At 43.9% G+C, this 12,089-nt stretch overlaps 1 protein-coding gene across 5 annotated transcripts in view; it reads left to right on the plus strand.

The window, feature by feature from the left end:
• MFSD6 (major facilitator superfamily domain containing 6) overlaps positions 1-12,089 on the plus strand; it is a 66,794-nt gene that overhangs the window by 49,427 nt on the left and 5,278 nt on the right. For all 5 annotated transcript variants that reach the window (XM_055345247.1, XM_055345245.1, XM_055345246.1 and 2 more), the window contains 2 exons: positions 10,482-10,643; positions 11,484-11,582. In XM_055345247.1, coding sequence (XP_055201222.1) covers positions 10,482-10,643; positions 11,484-11,582 — 261 coding nt within the window. The remainder of the gene's footprint in view (positions 1-10,481; positions 10,644-11,483; positions 11,583-12,089) is intronic.

A 12,089-nucleotide genomic window follows, 5' to 3' on the forward strand; every position in this document is an offset into this window, starting at 1 on the left:
CTGCGTCGCCGGGCCCGACCCCCGAGAGCCCCGGCTGAGCCTGGAGGACAAGTGCTCCCCAGGTCCCCAGCTTCGGGCATAACAGAAGTGAAGTCCTGGCCCTTGCTGCCCCACACGCACCGCCCAGAAGAGGGTGGTGCAGCCCCATGGGGTCAGCCCCGCACCCCGGGGCGGCTTCTGACCGGGGAGGCCTGGCCCGTCCGGATGCTCCCCCTGACACGTGTCGTCTGCACGACCTTAAAGCCTTGGGACGTCAGGCAGCTCTCCTGAGGCCGTGGAAGGACAGAGACCTGAGGACAGGCCACGCTACCAGAGCCCACTGTCTGACCGACCCTCCCCAGACCCTCGGTGGGAGCCCTTAGGACCATCACCAAGCCCCCAGCCCGGGGGAAGGGGGGAGGCTGGGAAGGCGGCCTTCGGGCCCCTGCGACGCCTGGCACCTGCACCCTTTGTTCCACCGGGGCCTCACAAGCCGCTCTTCTGGAGACCTCGTACACCCCGAGAACTAGTGTCCCCTCATGGACACAGAGGGGGAGACACCACCTCACCCCTCTGGCCCCCGCCCGCCTGTAACAGGAGGAGTCCTTGGCCCTCACTCCTCCGAGCTGCGCGCCTCTGCACTCACCTCCTGGCCTCCGGCCGCGGTGGCGACGCCGAGCGAAGGAGGCCGATGGAGCCTGTTTCCTCCTGCCTGGGCCTCTGCTGAGGCGGCTCCGCGGTACCCCCTGGGGCATCGAGGGGAAGCTGCTGCCTACTGCTGGGAACCGAGGCGGTGTTTCTTTCCCAGGGTCCTTCTCCCGTCGAGTGGCCGGTGTTCTCGCAGGCTCGGCTCTTTAGCAGTCAAGCCGCGATGGGCAGCAGGCACGTCCTCCAGGTAGCCGCCGGCACCGTGCGGGGCAGCAGCAGACACACCTGCCCGCGAGAGCCAGCAGTTTATTTTAGAGAGAGACAGGGAGTCTAAGTCCCTAGAAGTATTGCTGCGTGCAGTAGAGGAGGTGTGAGGGTTTATATTTATTTCTCAAGATCTCGTTTTCAAAAACCCATAGGAATTTTCTCTATTACTTTTGTATAAGAAGCATTTAAACATTCATGGTTATAATCGGGTATCCGTACTTCACTACATATAACGAATCAAACCCAGATTTGTTATGCTCCTCCCTATGCAGGTGTTGGTTGTGAAGCCTTACAAACGTTGAGACAAATATGACCAAAATTATTCTTGCTATTAAAATGCATGTAAGGGGCAGCCCGGGGGGCTCAGCGGTTGAGTGCCTCCGGCCCAGGGGGTGACCCCGGGGTCCTGGGATCGAGTCCCACAACAGGCTCCCCGCATGGAGCCTGCTTCTCCCTCTGCCTGTGTCTCTGCCTCTCTCTCTCTCTCTGTGTCTCTCATGAATAAATAAAATCTTTTTAAAAAATAAATTCATTCAAGGAGATTTAGGGCCAACCTGGGGCTGCTGTAACTAAAGAGATCTTTTTGAGGTACCTAAATGAATGATTCAAGCAGTGAAGGCTGAAAATGAGGTCTGTGTCAAGTCTTTCTCTGCAGGATGCTCAATGAGTGGGAGCTGGGTTAAGATTTTGATGAAAGGGGGTTTTCCAGGGTCAGCAGTAGGAGGACTTGAACTGGTGTATATGAAGCTTTGCTCTTACTTAGCATACCTATTCAGCCGGTAAGAACCATGTTTCCCCTCCTCGTATGTTCTGGAAGGTCATATAGGCATCATGAAAGGGTTACCACGCAGTCCTTATCTGCCAGTGGAAATCCGAGATGTGATTCCAATCCGTTAGCATCCATATTGGCAATTTTCTGTCTGGCTTAACGAAACACAAGTAGTTGGCCATGTGATTGTGCAGGATAGATATGCTCCAGGTTTAACATTGCGGTTGATAAACTGGCGTATAAAAGTCACTGGTGCTACTGTTAGAATCATGTTTTAATCAGAATAGTCTTATGAATTTTTAATAGAGCCATTTTGTTCTTTGTCACTCCCATGGTTTGCATGGTTTGTTTACAGTTACTAAAGTTCTTATATAACCTTTTCTTGAAAATGTGCAGGATTTTGTCCATGTAAAATTCACTTTAAATGCCTCTGCTTCAAGAATCCTGTTCTGGCAATTGCATCTCACACTTGGCTCTTTTCCGAACTGTTCTCAGATTTATGGACTATGTTTTACCATTTAGCACTTAATTGCTATCCAATTATTTTACAAATACTACTTTTACTTCCTTAGTTTTAACTCTTAAATGCAGAGACCATGCTTATGCTTTTTGAATTCTCCAAAGAAACATGCACATAGGAAAATACACTATAATTGCTTGTTTTATAGTCTCCTGCAAACTGTACTGTAATTGTATTTTCTAAATTTTAAAGGTTTTGAATAATACAGAAAATTTTATTTCAAAAATTAATATGCAAAAAAAATTGAAAACTAAATTTAAAAGCTGAACTTTCAATATAACTTTTTCCCCAAGATGTCATCCTTTCTCCACTCCACATCTGTAAAACATCAATGTGTTTTTAATCATTCACCTATGTTCCCACTTCATTCTATAAATTATTTAAGATAATCTACCAAAATATGCAATAATCTACAAACTATTAAGTGCTTAGGCTTGAATTAGATTGTCTTATATTCCAGCTCTGCCACCTACAATCTAGGTGTTTTAGGGCAAGATACTTAATACTTTGGGGCACTAGCATCTTGCCCCAAAACCTCAAAGGCCCCAGTTTCTTACACTGTAGAACAGCCTGATAGGAGTATTAAATAAACTAATCCATGCAAAGTATTTAGCGTATTAGCTGGGACACGGTTAGCCTTCCATAAATGTTAGATAATAAAACAATGAAAATAAAATTAAAAATTATAAATAAAAAGACCAAGGGAAATGTACTTTAAGAAATTCTGCTCTACAAGATTAAATTGCAGTAATGCATTAAAACCTGGCCATCAAATAACTAAGCGCACACTGTTCTTAAAAGTTCCTCTTTGGGAAGTGAAATTTTACTGTCTCTGATACAACTAGCAGTTCACGTGTGGCTTGATACGGGGACACTGAGCACGTAGCACACCCTGTGGGCAGGTGTCCACATTAGACACAGTTTGGACGGTAGTCTCCTGAGATTTCTTTTAAGGTATGTGAGGGCATGGTGCCAGTGTGGAAAATTCACAAGGGCCTGTAAAACATTGCTGTATCAGTTACATTTTGCTTTGGGTTTTTGTTTTTTTTTTTTTCTTAAGCAACTTTATCTTTTTTTTTTTTTTCATTTTACTTGTAAAGTGAAACTTATGGAAACTTACAGAAGTTTCATTTCCTCTGTTCACTTTTCTCCACCTTATGCAGGGCAGGGCGGGCACGTTTTGTCCCCGGATGCTTTCTTCCTCTCCCCCAGCACGCACACCATTCATTCCCTGCTTAGTTTTATCAGCATTCCTTTGCCCAGCTGCTGGTGTGTGTCAGGGTGCTGCTGGGTGTGTGTCCTCAAGGAGCTCGGTCTCTTTCAGTGAGATCCTGGCCCTTTTCACTCACTGGACTATAAACTCCATGGTGGTTTAGGATGGGTTTTGTACAGGACCACGTCCTCAAACAGCACGGGCACTGGCACCCAGTCCTAGGTGCTCATCAAGTCCTATTGAATGAATGCAGGAAGGTGCATACGGGAGTACTGGGGTTTTAACAATAAATGCATGTCTTAAAGTCTCTTTCATGCAACACAGATGCTTCGTGCAGGTGCCGCTAGGTCCGCTGTTCTTCGTAGCGTTCTTTGCTGTCACTGGAAGGCACATTGCTGCTGGCGGCCCTGACTTGGGCAGAGACACTGGGCTTGCAGTTCATGTGATGTTTCCTTTTCTTCATGGACACATAGTTGGACTCTCTTTCCCAGCCTCCTCTGCAGTTATGTGTGACCATCTGGCTAATTCTTTTCAGTGGAATGTGAGCAGGAATTATGTGTTACTTCTAGACCCAGACCATGGGGATCCCTGGGTGGCTCAGCAGTTTAGCGCCTGCCTTTGGCCCAGGGCGTGATCCTGGAGTCCCGGGATCGAGTCCCACGTCGGGCTCCTGGCATGGAGCCTGCTTCTCCCTCTGCCTGTGTCTCTCTGCCTCCCCCACCCATGTCTATCATGAATAAATAATTAATTAATCTTAAAGAAAAAAAATAAAATAGACCCAGATCGTAACATCTTTCATCTCTTCCCGCCTCTGCCAGCTGGATGTTGGCACCCAAGGTAACCAGCTGTCGAGGACGGCAGTCTCTGCCGCAGCCTGGATCCCTGAGTGACTAAATGGAGCACAGCTGCTACTCCTCCTGGCCCACGCCCACCGGACTTTATATGAGCAAGCGAAAAAAACCGCGTGTAATATAGGAGACCACTAGGATTCCAAGGCTCATCTGTTACAATAGCTATCATTACCTTAACCAATACAGACTCCTTTCATTGTGAGCCCAGTGGAGTTTTTTGGTTTTGTTTTGAGAAAGAACAGTATCTTTTCACTAGATTGATCTTTCAGAAGCTTTTTCTTTTCTTTTTTTTTTTTTTAATCCCAGCATTTGAGAGGTACCCCGAAGTAACTGAAATCTATGCTTTGGTTCATCAGTGCAAAAGGTTGGTCACCACTGATTTGGTGTGCCAGTGCCATGAGGATACTTACATTTTGTTTAGTGAGCTTAAGTCAGTGGCAGAGCAAGAAAAACAAAACAAAAAACCAGTACATTGTCAGAGTTCTTATCCCTCCCAGCCGCTATGATGTGATTTCCTCAAACCAAGCAGCATTTTACAAAGAGCAGCTGTCTATTGGGGAAGAAAGGATTTTTTTTTTCTTGCTCATCCCTGCATACGTATTTTTGCAATAGAGCATTCTTCCGGGCCAAGGCTGAACAACCTTGAAATTAATGTTACAGGATCAGAGACCGATATTAAATATACTATTGTTATAAGGTAAGTATAAGGTGAAGAGTTATTTGGGGTTTATAATATGTGTTTTTTAGAAAAGGAGGGGAAGTAGGTAGTAAGAATATCCTTTTTTTTTTTTTAAGAGAGTGTGCGCAGGGAGGGGCAGAGGGAGAAGAAAAAAGGAAATCCCAAGCAGGCTGCATGCTCAGTGCAGAGCCCAACATGGGGTTTGATCTCATGACCCTGAAATCGTGACGTGAGCTGACACCAAGAATCGGCTTCTTAACTGACTGAGCCAGCCAGGTGCCTCGAATGTAGTTTTTTAAATTGATAGACTGTTGGGCATGTTTATCAAAAAAACTCTCAAAGTAGATAGTTATAATTACTACATAATACTTTTTAATAGTTGGTAGGAGGCTGTATAGGATAGTACTTAAGCCCTGAAGTCCTGAACTTCCATATCTTAGCTTCAGACCCTGTTCTACTACCCTGTTGTCTATGTGACTTTGGACAAGGCACTTTAATCTCTCTGCGCCTAGTTTCCTTTTCTGGAAAAGGAAGGGAAAAAATAGTACTTATTACTGGGAGGAATAAATGAGATAAGCTACATAAAACAGCACAATTCCTGGTAAATCGCTATAATATTATTGATGAAAAAATTAAATGTTAGTCATAATTATTTCTAATGGTTCATGGTTATTCATATGTAGTGTGTTCCCGAACAGTAAGGTCTTGGCTGCAGGTGCTGTGAAACTCTCTCCGTGTCTCCGTTAGGCCTTGTAGGTAATCTTGAGGGCCCCCGTAAGGGTAAGGAAAGACCGAGAAGCGAAGTTTCTGTGACCTGTGCGGTCTCTGAGAGTCACTCATGGTCAGTTAACATAGGGTGTTGAGGAGCCACTCACAAATATCGGTATTTTCCTGACAAGTAGCCAAGGAAGGGTTAACACATATTGCAACGACAGTCAGTTCAAGTACCTTGTTACTATTATCAGCCAGGAGGGAGCATCTTTTTGGTCTTAGACTGTCTGATCCACCAACCTAGTTAGCTCGTACTAAAAGGTTTAAAAAGTTGTAGCCCTCGTGTGAAAACACTTTTGCCCGTGCCATGGAATCCATTTGCTTATTTCATCATCGTGCTTATTTTGAGGGGAATCTTACAGAAAATCTTACAGAAAAGTTGTTTCAGGTAGCACAGTTGTTAAGACTTTTTTGTCTTACAAGTATGAAAAAACGGTGGAGAGCTTTTAGGTTTCTAGATTGCTTTTTTATTATTTTAAAATTAGAGGACCAGAACACAACTGTAGTAAAAACACTGGAAGAGTTTCAGGTAACTAAAATGATTACTAGAAGTTTCCATATTACCTCAAGGATAGGAACCACAACTCCACAATTGTGTTTTATATACAAAGGTGATATTAACCAACCCAATCCTATCTTGTGAATTTTTCAGTTTTGCTAGTTTCTTTTCTAGGAAGTGTATGGATTCTTGTATTTACAAATTTTGAAATAAGGTATCTCAGAGAAACTGATTTTTAATTCTTTACCTGCTCTGGAAGATATTGGAGCATACAAGCGGAGGGACTTTCATCCTTTTGCTACTGGTACCAAAGAAAACTTTTTACTAAATGCTTTACTATATTTTCCTTCAGTTAACACTCTGAGTTGCTTTAAGCAATGTAGTTCCCAATTATCTAATTAGTCCCAAAAATGAATAAGGAAATTCTAGAGATCTAACTGTAGAGCATCTAGTCCAACTGCCACATCCTACTAGCCCTCAAATTATAAGAATAGTTTAGAATCTTTAATAAGATACCCGACTTAGAGACACCTGGATGGTTCAGTTGGTCGAGTGTCTGCCTTCGGCTCAGGTAGTGATCTCGGGGTCCTGGGATCAGTCCCACATCTGCTTCCCCTCTGCCCCTACTTCTCCTCCTGCTGGTGCTCTCTCTGTCAAGTAAATAAATTAGAAAAAAAAAAAAAAGAATCTGACTTCAGTCATTCTGCTGAAAAATGCTTTATCTTGGAACTCAAGGTTTTAGAAAACCCTTAGAATTTTGAGAGAAAAAAAAAGGAATCCTGTTTACCGCTACAATTCTATTTGACCTGGAATTATAATAAAAATATATTTGTTATAGTTTTGATCACATAAATACATAGGCCTCCCTTTGTCTACTTGTAAATCCAGCAGTTGATTGCTCACACAAAGATATATCGCTGGATTTGGCTTCACTTTTAAAGTTAGTTTACAGTCATTTGGTGCAGTCTCAGATCTTTGATGATTCATCTTTTTTTTTAAGGATTTTATTTATTTATTCATGAGAGACACAGAGAGAAAGAGAGGCAGAGACACAGGCAGAGGGAGAAGCAGGCTCCCTGCGGGGAGGCCAATGTGGGACTCGATCCCGGGACCCTGGGGTTGCGCCCTGGGCCCAAGGCAGACTCTCAACCTCTTGGCCCCCCAGGCGCCCCTTAATGATTCATCTTTAAGAAATGATTTCCACACCTATGTTGGATTTCACTTTGAATATATTCATCTTATTTCTTAGAACATTTGATTTTTCCCCTTAGTGTTGCTAATGAAGAAATATACAGATCTGAAAAGAAATGGAGTCAGCAGCATCTTTAATGACATAAAGGGGAACACCTGACATTTCCATCGTGTACTAACTACTGTGTCGCCACTCACCAATGCAGATCACGGGGCCGCTGGGTGGCGCCGTCGGTTGAGTGGCCACCTCCTAGTTTCCCCAGGCCGCCATCTCGGGGTCCTGGGGTCGAGCCCCGGTGCATCCACACTCAGCGGGCAGCGGGCCTGGGATTCTCGCCGCCTCCCTCTGCCCTTCTCCCTGCTCAGGTGCCACTGTGCTCGCTCGCTCTCAAATAAATAAATCTTTAAAAAAGAGCGACTACCCAGGAATTACTCAGCTCTGAGAAAGCTGGCACATCTAAGGTATTGCAGTTTGCTCAGATAAAGCAAATACTTTAACTTCTGTGGAAATTAAGTGTACATACTACTTCTAATCTAGTCCATTTTTCTAGGTAAAAAATAACCTACTTGAAATGATTACCAAAACCTATATAAACCTCATAAAAATTTTTATTCAACTATAGGGCCTATAATCTAAGGTGTGCAGTGGAACACTGTTGATTCATTATTGGACCCTCTAGCTCATCCCTGGTAACTGAACCCTATGCTAGACGTTGTGCATTTTACTGTGTTGAGTGCTGGACAGTTCAGTTCTTTCTACAAATATTCCTGTGCTTTGTACCAGGATACAGAGAAGTTACATGGAAACAGTACGATCCTTTGGAGTTTTGAAGCGCCCAGGGCGGCTTTCAGACTAATTCTTTCATAATACAAACACAAGACCCCTGGGAGGACTCTCCCAATCCCAGGAATCGGGAGTTTTCCAGTTTGGCGGAAGCAGGTAGTGTCGAGGCCCTGTATGGGATTGGAGTATCAGAGTACTGTTCTCTGTGATGCTTTTGGATGCTGCTTTCCCTGGTCGTGGAGACTGTACCCGTGGTTCTGCCGCGACATGCGGGTACCCCGTAAGGGCGACCACCTGCAGATCCCTGCGGCTTCTCTCTGTAAAGCTCTCTCCTCTCTGGTACTCGCCCCTGGAACTCCAGCTGCCTGGGTCTCCTCAACTCAGTGGCTCCCCCTCTAGGCCCCGCAGCTTTCAACCCTACTGGTGGGGGGGTGGGCAGCGCAGGTGGCTCAGTGGTTGAGCGTCTGCCTTGGGCTGAGGGCATGATCCTGGGGACTGGGATCAAGTCCCACATTGGGCTCCCTGCAGGGAGCCTGCTTCTCCCTCTGCCTGTGTCTCTGCCTCTCTGTCTCTCTCATGAATAAATAAGTAAAACCTTAAAAAACCAAACCTCTAATCAGGCAGCAAGGTGCGGCTCATTTGTTTCCCATCAGTCAGAGATCACTGTCCTTACTATTGATGTTCAGCATCTTGGGAACAAGATGTTTTATATATTGTGTCCAGTTTTTTATTGTTTCAGAAGGGTGGCAAATTAGTCCAGTATTCCATTTTGGTCAGAAGCAGACTAATGTCAGATTAAATCTTAAATGAATATTAATCTTTTTATTTTTCCAAACATAAGTTAGGAGTTTCTGATGCTGTTCTCTCCAAATGATATTATTTTTCAGGGAGAAAGCTCATGAGTTAATCTAGGCAGAACTACATGATTTCTATACCCCTTCCAGTTATAAAACCTATTGTGACAATATCTTTTTATTACTTTTAAGGCAGTACTCTAATAAAGATTTAAAATCAGACAATGCAGTTTGCCAAAACAAAAGTATTTTTAATCTGTTATTTTTATCCTTCCTTCCCTCCCAACAAATGGTGAAAATATAACGAAATGGATATTGAGGCACTGTAAATAGTCTCTATTCGCTTTTGGAAAACAAATTAGAACTATATACTAAAAAGGCATCCTTGGAGTCAGTAAGCATATTTGTAGAATTATTGCCAAATAAATAATCTCAGATATGTAAAAAGCTGTATCTCTAGAAATGTTAATCATGGTGCTAATTATAATGGGAAAAATTAGAAATAACCTTAAGTCAAAATAGGTGTCCAATAAGGGGTTAAAATCCAAAATTATAAAGAACTCCTACAACTCAACAGCAAAAACCTCCAAAGAACCAAAAATGGACAAAGGACTTAAGTAAACATGTCTCCAAAGATGATATACAAGTAGCCAGTAAACAAAGAAAAAAATGCTCCTCATCACTAGCCACTAGAGAATGCAGATCAAAACCATGAGATACCACTTTATACCCTTTAGGAGTGCTATTATAAAAAAATATAGTGACAAGTGCTGGTCACTGTTGTGGAGAAAATGGACCTAACTCTTGTGCATCTCTCATGGGAATGTAAAATGGTACAACTACTGTGGAAAACAGGCAGTTCCCAAAGTGTTGGACGGCTCTTAGTATCTAACCCAGTAATTCCACCTCTACGTGTACACACCAAAGAACTGACAGCAGGGGACCCAGCAGATGCTGGAGCACCACATATACACAGCAGCAGTATTCACAATAGCCAGAAGGTGGACACAATGGAAATGTCCATCAAAAGATGAATGAAAAATGTTATCTCCGTGCAAGAGAATATTCCAAAGGAGGGAAATTCTGGTACATGCTACAACTTGGATGAACTCTGAAGACATTATACTAAGTGAATAAACCCGACCCAAAAGGACAAGTTCCAATTCCGCTTATATGAGGGACCCAGAGGAATCAAATTCAGAGAAAGTAGAATGGTGGCTTCCAGGGCCTAAGTGGAGTTATTGCTTAATGAGTAGGAGTTTCAGTTTGAGAGGATAAAATTCTGGAGATGGATGGTTGTAGTGTCACTCTGAATGTACCTAATGCTACTGAACTATGCACTTAAAAATCGTTAAGATGGTAAATTTTATGTTATGCATATTTTTCTAGAAATCAAGCGTATGTCTTTATTAGGTATGCGTGTGTGTGTGTGTGTGTGTGATTAAATATCTTGCATTCCAAAAAAGAGTAACCTAAGGAACGCTCATCAGACACCCCCACTCTTCTTCCTCTCCAGGAGTGACGCACGCAGCCATCTGGGCTGCATGCATTTCTTACCTCAGTGCGGCAGTTCCCCCTGAGCTGAGGACCTCTGCTCAGGGCATCCTGCAGGGCCTGCACCTGGGCTTGGGGAGAGGTTGTGGTGCCATGATCGGAGGCGTATTAGTCAATTATTTTGGTAAGAACAGCTTTCTCCTCTTCTCCTCCTTCTTTGTTGAAAATTAAGATTTTTCAGCAACACCTCCGTTAACAGGTTACTACTGGATTGCCAGGAGCTAAACTCCAGTGTCCAGGTTACCTTTCTCACACGATGGTAGCCGTAGTTGTAAAGCAGTGTGCTTAAGTCATCAGGATTATTAGAGCCGGCCTGTCCCTGTGCACGCTGACAGCCTAGTGGGATGCTACTCCGGTCCCTCAAAGGAGCCAAACAAGAGTAAGCACATGTACTTTTGGTTTGAAGCAAGGCGCCCCAAACCTGCTGATAATGACGCTAGAGGAAAGAGAATTCATTATTGTTATTCCAGAAAACTCTAGTGATTTGCCGCCTTTGGTAACGTCCCCACGTCTCTGTTGACACCACCTGTCTGCAGTGTCGGTGTCGGATCTCCCTCGTTGGAGATCCAGGGTTTGGGGCGAGGAGACTACCCTGCCCCCGGTCTCTGCCATTCCAATTCCTGTACAGTAGGGCTGCTGAACCCTACTGGGGGTTCAGGAAGAAATGGGCTTTAGGAAGAAGAGAGCACCACGGACCTTTATGGTAAGAGGCTCAGAGATAATCATTTGTAAATGTAGTTTTGAACTTTGATGAATGACCAACCCAACCCCAGCATCGGGGGCTCCTGGCATGTAGCAGGCCTGTGTTTTTCCACCATATGAAGCCACTGGCTATTCATTGTTCTATGGTTTATCCCAAGCTCTGCTGCCTTCCCTGCACTTCAGCACTTTGACAATTTGGGATGGAGGCCATCTGCACTTCCTGGAATTACTCTATTCAGTGCTCTGGTTGTTGTTCTCACAGGGGCTGCTGCGACTTTTCGGGGGATCGGCATGGCCTGCCTGGTGATCCTCCTGCTTTTTGCCCTGATCCAGTGGCTGGCAGTGCCAGATGAAGAAGAAGGTAAACCTGTCCATTATTTCTTACTGGTTCTAAAGATTGAAGCCATGGAGAATTCTACACACACCCCTCAGAAGCCCGGAGGTAGTAACAGCACACAGCCCAGCTGCCTGGCTGCATTTTCCCCGTGGTCTGTCCATGAACTTCTGTGCACCACTGCTAAGAGAAGCTGTGCTGAAACCAGTACTGGCCATTTTAAGTAGCTTAAAGTTCTTGGTTTTGTTTTGTTCTATAGTACGAGGTAATACAGGAAGTAACCGGTTTTAAATTCTTCTGATATTCTAAGGGATTTCAAATTTGAATCAAATACATATAAAGTTATACAGTAATTTTACAATAGAGAGTGGTACTGTTATGCTTTTACATTCCTTTGAAAAAAGTGTCTTAAAAAAACTTAATTTTGAAGTTTTCCTTACCCAGGCATGGCCTTCATTAAAATTGTTACATAGAAAGGAGGTTCTATCAAATAGAATATACAAGTTGAATCAACTTTTTTTAATGAAGAAAACC

Source organism: Nyctereutes procyonoides, unplaced genomic scaffold (assembly GCF_905146905.1).
Source record: "Nyctereutes procyonoides isolate TBG_1078 unplaced genomic scaffold, NYPRO_anot_genome, whole genome shotgun sequence".
Lineage (NCBI taxonomy): Eukaryota > Metazoa > Chordata > Mammalia > Carnivora > Canidae > Nyctereutes > Nyctereutes procyonoides.